Source organism: Rosa rugosa, chromosome 6 (assembly GCF_958449725.1).
Source record: "Rosa rugosa chromosome 6, drRosRugo1.1, whole genome shotgun sequence".
Classification (NCBI taxonomy): domain Eukaryota; kingdom Viridiplantae; phylum Streptophyta; class Magnoliopsida; order Rosales; family Rosaceae; genus Rosa; species Rosa rugosa.
The window spans coordinates 6719413-6738318 of NC_084825.1; the positions used below are offsets into that span (position 1 = coordinate 6719413).

General features: G+C 41.3%; 1 protein-coding gene and 1 long non-coding RNA gene across 4 annotated transcripts; both read left to right on the top strand.

The window, feature by feature from the left end:
- The first annotated feature begins 5828 nt into the window (after nt 1–5828).
- LOC133715597 (uncharacterized) lies at nt 5829–7075 on the top strand. Of its 2 annotated transcripts, none has more exons than XR_009849132.1 (4): nt 5829–5928; nt 5979–6183; nt 6320–6439; nt 6943–7075. It is a non-coding gene; the product is annotated as an uncharacterized LOC133715597 (long non-coding RNA). The 2 variants fall into 2 exon arrangements; XR_009849131.1 differs by having other exon boundaries at nt 6335–6439.
- A 101-nt stretch (nt 7076–7176) lies between these two features.
- Nucleotides 7177–9094, top strand: LOC133715595 (uncharacterized). Of its 2 annotated transcripts, XR_009849130.1 has the most exons (6): nt 7177–7524; nt 7943–8062; nt 8145–8283; nt 8367–8481; nt 8759–8865; nt 8963–9094. XR_009849130.1 is itself a non-coding variant. In XM_062142135.1 (2 exons), exons 1-2 carry the CDS (start codon nt 7311–7313, stop codon nt 8068–8070), a joined length of 342 nt encoding a protein of 113 aa, XP_061998119.1. In that variant the 5' UTR covers nt 7177–7310; the 3' UTR covers nt 8071–8358. The 2 variants fall into 2 exon arrangements, 1 of the variants encoding a protein (XP_061998119.1); XM_062142135.1 differs by lacking the exons at nt 8367–8481; nt 8759–8865; nt 8963–9094 and having other exon boundaries at nt 7943–8358.
- Nucleotides 9095–18906: the final 9812 nt, after the last annotated feature.

An 18906-nucleotide genomic window follows, 5' to 3' on the forward strand; every position in this document is an offset into this window, starting at 1 on the left:
TCATCTAGAATCTCATGTGCCTTATTGGCATCATATGTATATGTCGCGAATTCAGGTTTGGTGAAGGCCACCGATTTGAGCTTGACAGGTTCCTTGGAAATTTTCAGTTGTTTCAGGGCTGGATTCTTCCTCCCTGTCAGTTCATAAGCAGCGATGTCATTCTCCTCTTCCTCATCGTCATCCTGAACCACCTCTTCACTATGATGATGGTAGTAAGGGTCATAAGTAACTGGCTGGTAGCTCAAGACCGCTACGGTGCGATGTTTTCCTAGTACATATGTCGCCTTGGACGCATTCTTCCTTGGGTCAGTTTCTCTGAGACGATGTTCAAAGCTGCCCACCTCTGTGATGAGTTCTCCCATTGACTGGATCATGCTGCCATGCTGCTTCTTCCTCTGGCGAGGCTCCAAACCCTTGACCGCCAGCTTGACTAACTCTTTCTCAGGCAGGATGACGTTCAGCTTGGCTTTCTGAATCTGGAAGCGCTGAAGATAGGCAACAGTGGACTCTGTAGGCTGTTGGGCCATCTGAGTGAGAGAAGCCAAGTCAACCTCAGGTTCAATGGCTCCAAAAGTTTCTCGGAAAAGCTTTTCCATGGCGAGCCAATCCGCCACTGTTCCTGGTCGGAGTTTGGAAAACCACCTAAAGGCAGCTCCAGAAAGAGAAGTTCCAAAGATCCTGCATTTGAGGATATCATCGTTCTGGTACTGGCCGCATTGCACCCTGAACCTGGCCAGATGAGTTGCCGCATTCTCGGTGTCTTCCCCTGAAAAAGTAGAAAATATGATATTCTTATAACCCCTGGGAAAGGGCGCGAGCATTATATGTGGTGGGAAAGGTCCCTCATAGACCCCATCCATTTGGGCCCTAGGATTAGCCAGCCTGATCATCTCCTCTACCTCTTCACGTCTTACATATTCTGGGCCTGGAGGAGGAGGAGGGGGTGTCGCCACAGTATGGCGAGCAGCCTGCAAGGGTATTGCTTGGTTTACAGTTGCTGTCCCTTCTCCTAAATGTACAACGCGGGTTGTAGCCGGTTGCTGAAGAGTCACTGCTGGCATAGGCATCTCTTTTGCCAAGGCTGTTATCTTAACCGGGTTACCAGCCTGGTCAATCTCGTAATAGCTTCCTGGCAGTTCTTGGTATACGTTTTCTGCCCCGTCGCTGTCGTATTGAACGAATGCGGTGGAGTCGGACGAAGTTTCACCAACTTTTAATGTCTGGTGCTTCTGTTTGGTGGTCTGTCCGCCTGACGAGGTGACCTTTTCTTTGCTGCCGCCAATGACCAGAGCTTGTTCTTTATTTCTTAGTGGCGTAGCAGCAACGGCCGTGGAAGGTGTAGCAGTCTCGCTGCTAACCTTCTCTCGTTGATTCGGTGGTACGTATTTGCCCGAGCCAGACGGCTGGCCAAGGGAGCCAAGGATAGCGTTGGGATCCCCTAAAGCATTGTTCAACACTTCTTTAGCCTGGTTCAATTCGGCTCTTTGCATGGCCACCTCGGTTGCGAGGTTAGCGCCATCCTTGCGTAGACCTGCCATATCTGACGCAGTTTGCTTGGTTTGGCTCGTGATAGCCTCCATGATTTCTTTCTGCTGCTGATTCTGCTCACTAGCGATACCTGTGGCGTGAGCCCTTACTGCATTCTCTGATTGTACGATTTGTTGCTTAGTATCCTCTGCATGTCGGGTAATGCGCTGGTCTAGTTCGCGTATGAGCTGGTCTGTTTTCGCGGTTTCCCTTTCAAAATCAGCGGCTATCTTCTTACGATGATTCTCAATATTCTCCATGATGATCGCGAACCTTACCTCGAAGGTCGCTCCCTCTGGAATAGGCTTCGCAACGAAAGCCTATCTTTCTCCACTTTCCACTGTATTGGAGACAGCGGTAGTGATAACAAGCTCACTGGCCTGATTAGTAGTGACACTCTGACCCTCAGTAGCGGTCGGGTAATTCTCTCCACGTTCAGTTGACATATCGGATGATTGGGAGTGACGAGAAATCTTTTTGTCACTTGTTCTTCAGAAAGACCACGACAGTCCGCGCGAGAATGCGGTCTGTAACTGGAGGTCTTATGCTTTGAGCAGTTAGCGTAAACCTTTTGGTAAGGGTTTTCGCTTGACTTCCCAATGGTTATGTTCACGAAGAGACACTATGTAGGTCCCACTGGGCGTGCCAAAATGTTTGGCTCCAAAACCAGTTGGCGTGCAAACTGTCTCTTTTTGAGCGTGTGCGCAGGCGTGCCAGCACCGTGGGGTGCAGTCGTCGGGGGAGTCCCTTGACCTGACTTCTTCTTCAAGCGTTGTGGACGAGGAGAGCACCAACCTCGCCACAAGGTTCTTCTCTAGCCTTCCGAGAAAGGACTTTCTGCCTAACGGATAAGGACTTTGGATGTGATCTCTTCGCGTCACCGAATTGATACTCAACGTTGTAGGTTGAGCAGAGCAATCACTGGGAAGTTTGGACAAAGCACAGGGTTTGCTAAAGCGTGACTTTAGCTTCGCTGGGTTGCGAGGGCGTTACCCTTGCTTCGCTGGTAGTATCGGTGGCAGTAGCACTAGCAGTCGGCTCCTGGGGAGACTAGGACTGAAAGTACGGTCGCCGGGTTGATCTGGTGATGCTGACAGTCGGCTCTTGGAGAGACTAGGACTGGCGCGCGGTCACCGGGTTTCAACGAGGTTGAAGGTTTGCTCCGGGGAGGCTTTGTAATCGCTGGGATTGATTGATTTGAGAGTGGTCTTTGATTTGTCCTTGAAACGTGGTATTTATACCTAGGGTTTCGACTGTTCCTTGCCTTAGAAGGATTATTGATTGAAGTTTCCTATTCAATCTCTGCTACTTGACTCCAATAAGGACTCGTTTTCCTTATGGATCACGGAATGGGCGAAGCTGTAACCCAAACCCAAGTAGGCTTATTTTTAGGCCGCAGGTATCGGCCCGTTGCGCTAAATCCACTAAAGGATCTTGCCAAAATTACTTTTGGGCTCAAACAATACTTCTGGAGTTTGGTTTGAAGCTAGATATGCATATACCTAAAGCAAGTAAATAGCAGTTTACAGAATATCAACACAATCATAAAAAAGAATTAAAGCATAGAAATAAATCTGTACATGAGAATTCTCAAAGAAATAAATTTATACCACATCTTTCTATTGCCATTGAAGCCTCCAATTCATTGTACCCCATTTTAACCAAGGACATAAGTTTTGTCTCCGCCTCAGATGTAGGATCGATGGTTACCTGCAACAATAGTTAATTAATTTTCTGTGAAGTCTGTTAGAATCAATATAAAACATAAACTTATAACTCAAGTATACTATATCTCAAATGTTAAATCAATGTTATGAAATAAAATCACAAAACTGACTTGGTGGATTGCTGCAGTTATCCATCGGTGATCTATTACCGTTATCTATTTGATCTTCTCCTAGATACACACCGTATCTCTCTTTATTGCTTGATGGGACAAACTCAATGAGAGTGTCTTTATGTTCTAGTAGGGATCAAATACAAATTCCACTTTATTTATAAAGCTGTTGAACACAGTAGTTACTGGTAGTTCCTTCCATCAAGAAACTGTCAAAATAACTTCCTAATAGATTTGTCTGGATAACCACACATTTGAATTTGAAATTCTTTAACAGGTATTCTAATATATAAACTTAATTCGATTACTTAAAAAGTTTATATATATTGGTTAATGTATTTACATTTGAATTCAAAATAGCTCATTTACGTTAACTGATGCATACAACATATAATAGCTAGTTCATATCTATTGCTGTGCAATAGGTATGATCTTACAATCTCCCACGGAACTAGATATTATATGATGTATACCATGTAAATAACCTATTTCTTTATTGTGCACTTGAATTCAAAAATACTATCTGTTTTACAAAACCCTGTCAATTAAGCCTTATTAAGCTGGATCATAGAAGAGAATGACAAATTAGCAAGTTGTCAGTCTTTTATAATCACATCGTAGTAATCAAAATTACATGGATTACCTCAAGTGTGATCATGCTTGTTATGTAGTAATCGACTTTCACAAGCATTGGTGATCCTGATGGAGTTATTCAAACTGCATATTTGCTTATGTCAAACCAGCAACATCTGAATGTATATACACGCTAAATTATGAAGTGCTATATTTGAATAAAACAATTTCATTCAAAATTGTATGAATGAACTTGATAATGACTGAGATGATTAATAACAATGCATTACTAAATAGTTGCAATACATACTAGTAACTTAGTACTAACCGTCGATACTGCCTAAAACTCCCATATTTTCCACATGTTTGATGAACACAGAAACCGACAATGCTTTGGTCAATGGATCTGCAAGTTGCTCTTTTGTACCTATCTTGATCCCCTCTACTTCATTGTCTCTCACACTTTCTCTCATAGAGAAATACTTAACATCAATGTTTCTAGATCTAGAAGTCCTTTTGTCATGTTCTTTGAAAAGAACACAGCAGCTGCATTGTCACAGTAAATGGTCAATGACCTTTTAATTGAATTCACCACTTTCATTCTTGAAATAAAATTTCTTAACCACAAGGCATGTGCAGTAGCTTCATATATTGCAATGTATTTTGCTTGAAAAGTCACTAGGCCAATAACCTCAATATACAACACTTTTTACACAACGAAAAAAAAAAAGATGTTGTGTGATGATGGAAAGTCAATCATACAACATGATTAGGAACCTTACGTTGTATAAGGACATAAAAATTTTGAAGTTTTTATGTAGAAGGTGATTGCACAACACTGACAAGAATAGTTTGTTGTGTGAATGAAAAAAAAAATAGCGGTAGATTTTCCTCCTAGCTTGACTCAAATTTGGCTCCAAATTGGTACTATATAGTACAACAGAATAGTTAAATCTGTTGTATGAGAGTAGCTTGCAAAATATCATACAACAGTTTTTTACTTTGTGTTGTCCAAGTGAGGAAGATATATTGGGATGGATTGGATGTGCCCCAAAATGCCACTCATTCCCCCCCAAAATCAATAAATTTTTATCAACTTACATGTGATGATTGTAAGCTCCTACAACCAAATTATTTATCTGTATTGTCTGAATAAGAAATGCCTCTACCCAGCGCCAAAACTAATATTTTGATTGCACATGGGCGGGAACTTCCCCTCTTTGGTCGCTGAGCTCAAATTTAATGTGTACATAATGAGACAACGTAACTTGATCTATGAAAACCAAGTGCACTGGGCCAGCGAGTTTGTCTCCTACTTAGAATCTTTCAATAGCTGTGTTTCCAATACTTTAGAAAAATAGCCTTTTCTTCGAGCATCTCCTCTCAGCACCATCTCTCATCAAAATAGCTGGGTTACTTGAAAACACCATCTCCTCTCAACACCATCACTCAGAACAACCATCACTCTACTCAGCCATGTTCAATTAAGGTTCTACTCAGCCATCACTCACTACTACAATTATGGGATGCAAGGACACCAAACAAGGACACACAATTTATGTGGAGTCCTTGAAGGGTTATAAGGACACTCAGCATGTAAATGATATTTTTTAGAGGGTGAAGACTATTGCAACGACACAGCCGACGTGTTTAATGTTGTGTCCTAAATAATCCAATTTCACTTGGCGCTCGAGCTCGCTCCCTCCCTCCCAAAATTTCACTTTCCCTCCTCTCAAATTTCACTTCCCTCCTCCCCAAATTTTTGACTTCCCTTTTCAATTGAAACCCACTAGAAGAAGAAAGTTGTTTCATTCACTCTATTTACATTTTCAGTTGTAATAGAACCAAAAAAAAAAAAACTCAGGTTTGAAAACAACTTCGATCTGATTCGATTCGGCGGAGGAGGCAGCGACTCGTAACAAGGTTCAACTCATAGTAATGGTGTGAGACATATGCTGGGTTGAGAGATTCTGGGAATTTTTCAGTAAAAGGTGAGGTCACTCGATTAAATTTTCAGATTCTCTCCTCGTCCAATTTTCAGCTCCCCATAAAAGGTGAAAACGAAGCTTTATTAATTAGACGCAGCAGCTCTCAGATTTCTTCTTCTCCCAAAAACCTCTCAGACCCCAGCACCGCCGCGATGACCTCGACCGAGACGGAGGACGCCATACGACATCGCACCGCCATCACCGATTGCCGTAAGAGGTTACTCCAGCACAAGGAGCTCGACTTTCGAGTCCGTGCAGGTCAGATTCGCACTCCAAACCTTCTTCTATCAAACTACAAATGTTCCCAATTTGTTCAATTTTTCGTCTAGGGTTTCGATTCCAATTTTCAATTCAGCCAATTTTGTGCCCTAGCTGTTTATTTTGGTTGATGTAGTTTCTGGAGTTTCAGTTTTGCGGAACGAACGCAGAACCCAGAAGAAAAAGAAGAAAGGAGTCGCGCCAACCAAAGAAACAAGGAGACATAATTGCTGAACTTCCTTCGCTCGGGGTTAAGGTAAGTGATTCTAGGACTCTTTTGTTTTGAATAGAGTAGTAGTATGTTGTCGAATTGGATTTGATTCCTATGTTTATCACTACCTCAACTTGAGATTCATCTTGCTTCACTTGTATCTCTGTCCTTGTTCACAATGAGTTTTTGTGGTCCTTTTCGCTTATGTTCTGAATAGCTCTGTCAAGCTTGGTGTACGGACTTTTAATTTTTACTGGAAATGTAATTCTCAGAGTTTAATTGAAAAAGTTTACCATTGATTTCGTGGGATTCAGTATATAGTTTCTGTTTTGAGGTAAATCCATACGAAAGACCCAAGTTGAGGAATTGGTTAGGAATGTTTTTGAGGACCACATTTTGATTGTGTTCACAATTTTCTCAAATGACTAGATCTCCATTTTCATATGTCTTCTTTTTGTATCTTTATCATCAGGTGCTTTGCTTTTGCATGTTTCTGTGAAGTGGTTTTCGTTGTAACATTTAGCTTCTTGCTTATGTATATCTTCCAGCCACAACCTTGGATCATAGCTGGTTCTGAAGGTATCGGAGACTTCAACCAGCTCAGAAGGTCATACTCGGTAGACCCCCCACATATTTAAACTAGCCTAGATATCAAATAAGTTCCAGAAATATTGCCTGCAAGTGTTATGCTAGCCACGAAAGAGATAGGTTGCTATAGAAAGGTGTAGATACACAGATTAACTGATGGTCTAAACAAACAAACAACACCACCAAACCACAGTCTTGCTTGTTTCGATCAGGGATGGGTGACAGTTCTGTCATTCACACCCCAAGTATTTCCAACAAACAAAGCCCTAAGTAAACAAAGAAGAAAAAGTGTGGGGAAAGTAAGAAGAAAATAACCACTGAGCAGACTATGGCTTTCAAGTTTGTGGGTGAATGGGTTTATTTGGATCAAGCTTCTTCACCGGCTTCCACTGCAGCTTCTTGTGTTGTGGATGATTTTGGGGTCCAGAAGACTCTTGGAAGAGGTGGAGAGAAGGTAGTGTTTGAATTGCATTCACATTCAAAATGCAGTGATGGCTTTCTTTCGCCTTCCAAGTTGGTGGAAAGGGGTCATGGAAATGGGGGTGAGTCTGCTTGCATTTATTCTTTTCGTCCAACAATTTTGCTTATATTGGTCTTTCAACTGGACACCTAAAACTGGATCCATTTCTTATTTTTACTTTTTATGTTTTTCTTTTGGGCTTAATATTCTATATCAGATTGATTGAGAAGATTAAATAGGTATTTGTTTCTGTCTATATATCTTATGTATTGAGAACTATATATCATCTAATATAAATGATATATATTGTAAATTTTTCATATATGTGGTAGTGTTTTAGGACAGATATGTAACCCAAATTAACTACATGATAATTCTTTATGAGTAGTGACTTATAAGATATATAAATTCACCTAGATTCTGGTTTTCTGTGTGAATTGGGAAATTTTAGATGGTATGAGGAATTTTTTGGGTCTGAATTGCTTGTATCGGGTTTGCAGTGCAAGAAAACTTGCAAGGAGCCAAGAAGGAGTTTGGGAAAAGTGAAGATGATTTGGGGTCGCTTCAAAGTGTTGGTCAGAGTATAGGGGAAGTTTTGAGACCTCTCGATTATGAACGCTGTGAGTAAAGTTTGTTGGACCTTTCTTTGTTTAGAACATAAACATAGTTCCTAGAAACTCTTGGTGATTATGATTTTGTTAGGATTGATCGGCCTCTAAGTGGAATATGGAAACTTTCGGTGAATGTAATTTTGTTAGAGCTGCTTTGTGTTTGAGAAGTGTGGAAGTAATTATGTTTGGATATGACTACTCTGACTATTATGAGGGCTCTTCCAAGAGAGGTAATTACGATTCTATTATTAATGATATGAATTGACATTGTATCTGTCTACCCTTGAACATTCTTGCTTAATTTGACTTGCAGGTTGACCCAGTAGTGTATAATATGCTTCATGAAGATCCAGGTAATGTTAGCTACTCTGTTGTGGGAGGGCTAGGAGACCAGATTCGAGAGCTTAGGGAATCTATAGAGCTGCGAGGTATTTATGTTTTCTGATAATATGGGTTATTAGATTGTTTTGTCCCAAGCATCGATGGTTATTAGGTTATTAATATGGACACATCTATATATATCTCCCAAAGCTATAAAAATTAGTCCCAAGCACCTCGCTTCTTCCCAAAATTAATTACTTGTGGGTTTGGTATTTGGTTTTCTTTTGTGGATTGAATGAAGATGGTGATGGTCCTGATGGATATGTACATACATGTAAATTTTCCTATGTTAAATTCTAATTACCTTTATGGGCTTGTGTTTAGGAGTACATATTAAAGGAGCTGACTATTGTTAGACAGTTTTCTTGTTGGAGAGCTGTTATTGTTGGCTGTGCTGCTATTGCTGGAGTTGTAAGGAGCTAGCTTGACTGGTAAGTGTTGCTTGACTGCTACTCTTTGCCTTTGTTTTATTGAATGCATTTGTTGAAGCTGGAATGCATTTGTTGATATTATGAGTTGTTTATTCAGTGGGAGAGGAGAGGCAACAGTCAATATACCCAAGCATACATAGATATGATTCGAAATGAATGGGCAAAGTATGTCGTGAAGGCGTATGTGTAGAAGCTAAAGGAAAGCATAAGAGGAAGTAGGTTGTTGCTGAAGGAAAGCATCATTTTTGTGCTTCTCTGCTGGTACAATATTCATGCACTGTGGCATGTTTTGTAACAAATAGTTTGTATTTGTATCAGCTTTTGATGTCCCAAGTAGATGGGCATGCATTTGAATGCTTTTCTTCTTTCAATGTTGGCTTGGATGATTGGGAAATCCTCCCTTTTAACATTTGAATGCTTTTCTTCAAATAGTATGAATTGGATTACTCATTTCATAGATTCCAGTGTCTTTTCTTTACAAATAGTCACTGTTCATTAGGTAAAATGGAGCATTATTATCAATGCACAAAATCCAGAAAAGACGATTATCACACAACAGAATTTCTAATGTTAATAATGTTGTCTGAAGTAACAATTTGGATGTTCACAAAATGAATCCTTATATAACCATGCAACGGTTCTAACAAACATACGTTGTCTTATTTACAATCACATACATGTAATAACTAGAATACGTTATCTAAAAACTAACACACAACAATAAAATTTCCAAAAGTGAAGTGTGAGGATAACTCATACAACAGAGAAAATAAAATGCTGTTGTCTGATTCGCCTTTCATACAACGTCTCGGAAACAACTTTCGTTGTGTGAATGATGCTAATGACATGTGCAGCATGACTGCACGGCAACTTTGGCTGCCATCTGCCGAGAGAATGCACAACATTTTTAACCAAATAAGTGTTGACTGTTTGTGTTTCATACAACGGGTTTCCACCGTTGTGCAATTTTTCATCACACAACGCTCCGATACACAACGGATCGGAGATCGTCCAAATCACACAACGAATTTAGTCCGTTGTCTGTTAGCTTTTTTGGCCTAGTGAGTTGAAGTAGAAGTTAATGATTGCTTATTAGTCTTCCATGAAATGGCTCCGCCAGCAAACATGAAAATATATCCAGACGTTGATTTCAAGTCATCCAAGTCCTATTTATATGAAGCATCTGTAAAACATTCCACTTCCAATTCTTGATCTTCAATCCTTTTGTATACCAGCATATGATCTCTGGTAGATTTCAAATATCTCAAAACTTTCTTTCCAGCAATCCAATGTTCATGTCTAGCATTTGATTGATATCTGGACAACATATTGACAGCAAAACTTATATATGGCCTGGTACAAACCTGTGCATACATGAGACTTCCAACCAATATAGTATAAGGTACATTCTCCATGGTTTTTCTACTATCTAGAACATTTTGAGGACATTGCCCTTTGTGCAGCTAATCACCTTTAGAAACAGGAGCACTTATTCCTGATCTGCATTTTTCTAGACCAAATCTCAGCAACATCTTATCTATGTAATTCTTTTATGATAATCCCAGCATGCATTGATTTCTGTTTCTGCTGATTTCTATTCCAAGTACATAGTAAGCTTCCTCCATATCCTTCATATCAAAGTTCTTCATCAAACATTCTTTTGTGTTTTTCAGCAAACCAATATTGCTGCGCGCTGGCTAATATAATAAGATATCATCCACATATAAAATTAGAAATATGAAATGACTCCCACTAACCTTGCAGTACACACACTCATCTAATTTATTTTCTTCAAAGCCAAAATCTGAAATCACAGTAGCAAATTTTAAGTACCATTGTCTAGATGCCTGCTTGAGTCCATATATGGACTTGTTGAGTTTGCAGATTTTCTTTTCATCCTCAATGAACCCTTCTGGTTGAAGTATGTAGATATTTTCTTGCAAGTCTCCATTTAAAAATACTGTCTTAACATCCATCTGATGCAATTCTAGATTGTAATGTGCAACCAAAGCCATTATAACTCTGAAGGCATCTTTAGTTGAGACTGGTGAAAAAGTCTCGTTGTAATCTATGCCCTCCTTCTGATTGTATCCTTTTGCCACAAGCCTAGCTTTGTATTTTTTTAATCTTGCCATTCGCATCCCTTTTTGTTTTATAAACCCATTTGCAGCCAATTGGTTTCAAATCTGCAGTTCTATCTACTAATGTCCAAACTCCATTTTGTGACATGCTTTGAAGTTCATCTTCTATTGCTAACTACTATTTGTGGCTGTTATTAGACTGCATAGCTTGTTTCAATGAAATAGGATCATTTTCTTCCCCCAAATCAAACTCAATTGCAGTCAAATATAGATGATAATCACTGGATATTGCAGATTTTCTTGATCTTTCTGATCTCCTTAAGACTTCATGTGCTTCGATCTGCTGCTGAAATTTCTGCATCTTCATTGTTATAATTGTCACCATTTGTATCATTTTGATTTCCAAAATTGACTGCTTGAGATTGATTTTCAACTTGTGCTGCTGGTATGAATGCTTCACCTTGTGCTGCTAGTATGAGTGCTTCACTAATCATCCGTGTTTCAGGTGGCACAAATTCTGGAAAAATGAATCAATCTTCCATGTTGTTATACATCTGAACAATACTGCTCTCCACATTCACATATTCATTCTGATCAAACATTTCATCATAGAAGGTTGCTCTATGTGTCTCAAAAATTCTGTTGATTCTTAAACGGCAGTAAAATTTGAATCCTTTTGACTTCTCTGAATAACCAATAAAATATGAACTTATTGATTTTGAGTCAAGCTTGCCATTTTCTCCGTTGTGTTAATTTGATTAATGCTCATTAGAAAATGCATGGTTGGATGAAATTAATCTAAATCAGTCATTCATCATATATTTCAGTTTGACTATATACTAGAATTATATGCATATCCCAAATGTTAATTCATATAGAATAAACATTTCAAATGAATCACATACAAATAGATAAATAAACATATATCATGTTCAAGATGTTGGTATCATTTGTGATACACTTATCTCTAACGATATATTTATGAATGTTCATTATCAAATATATGTTAAACTAGAAAGTCTAATCTTGATATCCAACCCCTTTGGAAGTTAGATTTTAATTTAAACTTTTAAGTTTTCTTTATGTTTTCTTCTGTGAATGTATGTTCATACATATACATTACAGCTATTTTGATAGCATTGAATACATATGCAGAACACATTCAAAAGAAAATTTCATTTAGCCTATTGCATATATCAGTATAATCATGGCTACTTTGGCAGCAATATGAATCTACATGAAATATGCAGTAGTTTCTGAAGTTAGATACAATTTTCACATGTATACATATAACAAATAATCAATATATAATGCGATAAAAACAATATTCAGTTTATACAAATAACAGCAGTAAAATTTATTATCACTTTGTATTTAATTGATATGCAGATTTATTTATATGAACAACAGCATATCATCATCAAGTCCCAGGATATATATATATATATATATATATATATATATATATATATATAAATTTGCATTACAATAAACATCGATCTAAATCTGAGCATAGTTGCTCTGATACGAATTGTTAGAATCAATATAAAACATAAACTTATAACTCAAGTATACTATCTCAAATGTTAAATCAATGTTATAAAATAAAATCATAAAATTGACTTGGTGGATTGCTGCCGTTATTCATCGGTGATCTGTTGCCGTTATCTATTTGATCTTCTCCTAGATACGCACCGTATCTCTCTTTATTGCTTGATGGGACAAACTCAATGAGAGTGTCTTTATGTTCCATCAGGGATCAAATACAAATTCCACTTTATTTATAAAGCTGTTGAACACAGCAGTTACATGGCAGTTCCTTCCATTAAGGAACTGTCAAAATAACTTCCTTAATAGATTTGTCTGGATAACCACATATTTGAATTTGAAATTCTTTAACAGATATTCTAATATATTAACTTAATTCGATTCCTTAAAAAGTTTATATATATTGGTTAATGTATTTACATTTGAATTCAAAATAGGTCATTTACGTTAACTGATGCATACAGCATATAATATCTATTGCTGTCCAATAGGTATGATGTTACAAAGTCCACATACGTAACATGCAAGTGAAGAGTCATTGCCATGAACCAATAATCACATGTGAGTTGATGTACTAGCCTATAGAATGATGAGGGAAGTTCCATCGATATTGCAAAACAATATAATATCATGTGGCGTGGAGTATATATAGAGATTCTTATCAAAAAGGGCCAATGGCATCTACAGTATTCAAGACATTAACTACGTCATCATCAGAGCTATCAGGATTTGAAACACCATCTAGAAAGCTCCCATAATCTGAAGAAAAGAGATCCAAGTCAATTTGTTGCTGTTCTTTAGGAAAGCACTGTTCTGGAGGAGAATGCAGCTCTGGAAGAGAATGTTGCTCCGGAGGACTACTTTCAAGAGCCTGCATAATAATAGCAAGAAAGCAGAAGAATGTAAAATCTTCTTTCCTTTTATTGCAAGTCATCAACAACGTACTTATATTCTTCAAGTATGGGAAGATGAGACCCGGAATACCTGGGACCAACTCATCTTGCAAAAACTATAAATATGTGCATTATACTACCATGAAATGATAGATGGATCTGAACAATTGGATAACAATCTAACAAGACAGCAATTGATTATGCACTCACAAGCCAATATACATTGAACACCATTGCTTAATTTAGAAATCTTAACCAGGAATTTTGATGCCAGTTTAATGTTTTTTTTTGTTCCTCTTATCCTCATCAATTTCATTTTGATTTTACAAGGATAGGTAATGTTTGAGCCCAAAAGTATTTTTGGCAAGATCCCTTTAGGGGATTTAGCATAGCGGGCCGATACCTGCGGCCCAAAAATAAGCCTACTTGGGTTTGGGTTACAGCTTCACCCATTCCAAGATCCATAAGGAAAACGAGCCCTTATTGGAATCAAGTAGCGGAGATTGAATAGGAAACTTCAATCAATAATCCTTCTATGGCAAGGAACAGTCGAAACCCTAAGGTATAAATACTAGGTTTCAAGGACGAAAAAGACACAACTCTTCAATCAACTAATCACACAGATTATCAAAGCCTCTCCGGAGCAAATCTACCTGCAACCTAGTTGCAACCCAGCGAAGCAAGGGTAACACCCTCGCAACCCAGCGAAGCTAAAGATACGCTTTAGCAAACCCGTGCTTTCTCCAAACTTCCCGGTGATTGCTCTGCTCAACCTACAACGTTGAGTATCGATTCGGTGACGCGAAGAGATCACAACACAAGCCCTTATCCGTAAGGCAAAAAGTCCTTTTCCGAAAGGCAGAGAAAAGAACCTGGTGACGAGGTTGGTGCTCTCCTAGTCCACAGTGTTTGATCAAGAAGTCAGGTCAAGGGACTCCCCGACGACTGCACCCCACGGTGCTGGCACGCCTGCGCACTCAAAAGAGACAGTTTGCACCCAGACTGGTTTTGGAGCCAAACATTTTGGCACGGCCAGTGGGACTTGCATAGCATTTTTTCGTGATCGCAACCATTGGGAAGTCAAGCGTAAACCCTTACCAAAAGGTTTACGTTAACTGCCCGAAGCACAAGACCTCCAGTTACAGGCCGCACTCTCGTGCAGACTGTCGTGGTCTTTCTGACGAATAGGTGACTCAAAGGTTCTCACTCAATCCTAGATCATCCGACATGTCAACAGAACAGGATGGAACTCCCCAGCCCTCTACTGAGGGCGACAACACCCATGTTATCCAACCTAACGAGGCTGGCAACGCGTCCAACACCACCCAGGTGGTCGCGAGCGCGAAGACAACTGATCCCTTTGTGCCCATTCTCGTCCCAGCGAATGCGAGCATTGAGGAGCGGCTTGCTATCTTTCAACAGAATAATGCCGCATATAATGAAAGGATGGAAAGAGCCCTCGCGGCAGAGCGTCGAAGGCTTGACGAGCTTTCGATTTCAGTTCAAAAGCTTGAAGTGAGTTCGCGACAAACACAGGGATATTGGCAAGATATGCACAAACAAAACCAGGAAAACCACAAGGAGCTCGTGGATATGATTAACGGTCAGGCCGCCCAGAGCAAACATATCTCTGCTGACATCGCGAACCAAGCCAAGCATACTGCATCAAAATTGGCGGTTATTCGCAACGAGGGTTCCAACCTCGCGACCCAGGTTGCCATGCAAAAAGCTGAATTGGACCAGGCTAAAGAAGTTCTGAATAAAACTCTGGGAGATCCCAATGCCATCCTTGGTTCGCTTGGTCAACCCTCGGGGTCTGGCAAATACATACCACCTAATGCCCGTGAGAAGGTTAGCAGCAGCACCGCTACGCCGTCTGCAACCACCGCTGCCTCGTCAACTAAAAACAGGGAAAAAGCTCTGGTGATTGGTGGTAAAGAGAAGTCTACACCTCCGGCAGCGCAGAAGAGCAAAACTTTGAAATTCGGCAAAGGCACTCCTGCAGATCCTGTCGTGTTTGCTCAATATGACAGCGATGGAGCAGAAAATGTATACCAAGAGCTCCCAGGAAATTACTATGGCATTGACCAGGCAGGCAATCCAATCAAGATAACGGCTCTGGTAAAGGATGTGTCCACGCCAGCGATGACTCTTCAGCAATCCACTATTCCCCGGACCATTTGCCTGGATGAAGGAACAGCGACTGCTAGCCAAGCTATACGTTTGCAAACCACTCGCTAGACTGTGGCGACGCCTCCTCCTCCTGGTCCAGATTACATGAGACGCGAAGAGGTTGAGGAGATGATCAGGTTGGCTAACCCTAGGGTCCACCTTGATGGAGTTTATGAGGGGCCTTTCCCGCCGCATATAATGCTCGTGCCTTTCCCCAGAGGCTACAAAAATATCATATTTTCTACTTTTTCAAGAGAGGATACTGAGAATGCGGCAACCCATCTGGCCAAGTTTAGGGTGCAATGCGGCCAGTATCAAAATGATGACATCCTCAAGTGCAGGATCTTTGGCACTTCTCTTTCTGAAGCTGCTTTTAGATGGTTTTCTAAGCTTCGACCAGGATCAGTGGCAGATTGGCCAGCAATGGAAAAGCTCTTCCAAGAAACTTTCGGGGCTATCAAGCCTGAGGTTGACTTAGCTTCTCTTACTCAGATGGCCCAACAGCCCACCGAGTCTGCTGTTGCTTATCTTCAACGCTTCCAGATTCAGAAGGCCAAACTAAGTATGGTATTGCCTGAGAAAGAACTAGTTAAGTTGGAGATCAAGGGCTTGGAACCACGCCATGAGCGAAAGAAGCAACATGGCAGCATGATCCAATCAATGGGAGAGCTTATCACAGAGGTGGGTAGCTTTGAGCATCTCCTCAGAGAAACCGACGCTAGAAAGAATGCATCCAAAGGTACCTACGTACCCGGAAAACACCGTACAGTGGCCGCCCTGAACTATCAACCGGCCACCTATGATCCCTATTATCAAGGTGAAGAGGTTTTCCAGGATGAAGATGATGAAGAGGGGAATGATGTCTCCGCATTTGAGCTGACAGGGAAGAAGAACTCAGCCTTGAAGCAGTTGAAAATATCTAAGGAACCTGTCAAGCTCAAATCTGTAGCCTTCACCAAACCTGAGTTCGCGACGTATACATATGATGCCAATAAGGTACATGAGATTTTAGATGAGATGATAGCCGCGAAGATGGTGAAGACAGATTTCGGACCCTTCCCTCGACCAGATCAGTTGAAAGGAAAAAAGTATTGCAAATTTCACAATCTGTGGAATCATAACACAGCTGACTGTGTGAAGGTAAAAGACCAGATTCAGGTATGGGTCAGTAATGGTAGTTTGCAGGTGGAAGCTCCGGCGACCGCGGCAGCGCAAGTGGACCTGAACCCTTTTCCTGACACCGGGGTCAATATGGTCGATGTGAATTGGACCAAGAAGAACCAGAGGAAACCAACCCTAGATTTGACTACAAGGGGATGAGAAGAAGACAAGGATGAGGTCCCAGCAAAGAAGAAGGCCAGACCTGTCAGCGAGGCCTGACCAGTGGTCCTATGCTCGCGATGCAAAGAGGAATGTGGCATCCAAGTGTCACATGAAGAGGTCGAACAGACATTTCGTTTTGGCTCTTTCCAGCCAATCAAGTGGGCTTCGCCATCGCGAAATTATCAACCTTCCAGCCCGAGAGTAAGAGACAAGATGGAGTCACTGCCATCCCTAAGGGATTCCAACTTGTTCAGGAAATTGAAAGCGGCCGCGGCCGAACAGAGCCAAGAAGGAAAGGCTAGGAACAAGCACAAAGATATCCTGACCAAGCCATACATCCCGCCTTCTTCAACATCTTCCATCAAGGAAGGCAAGGGGTACACCAGAGAAAAGGGAAAGCGGTAGAAATCAGTCATTCCAAGAAAAGGAAGCTGCAGCGCAGGTTTGGACAGGCCAAGCGAACACTAGAGGTTCTGGATCAGGGCCTGATCAAGCCTTCGCAATTGGTCAAATCTCCTGAACAATATCAGAAGGAGCTGGAGGCACTGGCCGCTAAGCCATTGTTGGCTCCCCGCAGCTTTCAAAAGCAAGCAAGCTCAGAGTCGGGGGCTTCTAAGCCCAGTATTTTCTGCAGGATCACTAAAGAACGGACACCTCCGCCAGCTAGGAAGGAGAGCTCGCTCACTAGGCGGCCACGTGTCAGGCGTAGGTTGTTTCGCGAGGAGCCTGAAACCAAGTCCTCAGTTTTTGAGAGACTGGGGGGCAAGGACGACACTGTAGGGGCCTTGCAGTGGAGACCTAAAAAAGTTCAAAGTCTAGTGGTCGCGCCCCCAAAAGAGAGCCCAGCAGGCGAACAAAAGTCGGACCCACCAAGGCAGGTTGCTGCGATGCAGGAACACAAGCAGGATGAGGTGAAGGGCCTTGCAGAAGAGTCATTGGTAGCTTTATTGGGTAAACAATTCAACACCGAAATCCCAGTCGATGAGCCCAAGCTCAACATTGAAGAGGATGTGGACGAGACAGAAGTGGTTGACACCTCCTGCAACATGGTTTATGTACTTCCCGAGAAATATGCTCTGCCAGTCGCCGCCCAGGAGTGTGTAGAAGTTGAGGGAGGTAGCGAACAGCCTATGCAGATTACCTCAGCAGCGACATCACCTGTAGAGGAGGCAGTATTCCATGAAACTGAAGATGCTAATAGCAAGGGATTGTTCATGAGCTTTACAAGACCAACACCTGCTATGGTCCAGTACATGCGGCCTTTATATATCACGGCAGAGATTGACGGCACCAAGGTTAGCAAAATCATGGTCGACACTGGAGCCGCGGTCAATGTCATTACTACAAGAACTATGCAGCTACTTGGAATCAAGAAAGAGAAGATCCAGTCTACGTCCCTCACACTAAAAAACTTCGCGGGAACTGTCACGAAGACATTGGGCTTACTGTTCCTGCGTATCAAGGTTGGCCCCGCAGATGGGGTTTATGCTTTCTTTGTGACGGACTGCTATGCAGCCTATAGCGCCATTCTAGGCCGCGACTGGATTCACCGGAGCTATTGTGTTCCGTCAACTCTCCACCAGGAACTGATTATGTGGAACAGGGTAACCAACAAGGCTGAGGTGATTAAAGCTGATCCTCGCCCGTTCTCTGTGTCTGCGAATTATGTAGATGCCAGGTACTACTTGGAGCCCATTACTCCATTGCAGGTTAGTGGCATCGATAACAAGGGCCGCCCCACAGGGGTGACGACCTCTGAGTTGACACAGTAGGGGCTCACGCTCGCGAAGGAAGACCTGGAAAGGCCTGGCCACGCTGTGCGCAATACTCTGAATAGTTATTGGATCACGACCTTCCAGAGGAAGGGATAGAGGCCTTCCATTCTTTGTACGAGAGACTATCCTCGTAGTTGGTGGAAAAGGAGGCCTATGATCGAGTCGCGACCTTAGAAATTGTCAACGAGGAGTTTTCTGACCAAGAAGAGGAAGAAGAGGAGATTCAGCTTGCTCCAGCGACATTGGATG

What these genes read in the sequence shown, in the direction of transcription:
- LOC133715595 (XM_062142135.1), top strand. Translation starts at nt 7,311, where the DNA reads ATGGCTTTCAAGTTTGTGGGTGAATGGGTTTATTTGGATCAAGCTTCT. An exon ending in AAGGGGTCATGGAAATGGGG is followed by an intron (nt 7,525 to 7,942) that starts GTGAGTCTGCTT and finishes TCGGGTTTGCAG; the next exon opens with TGCAAGAAAACTTGCAAGGA.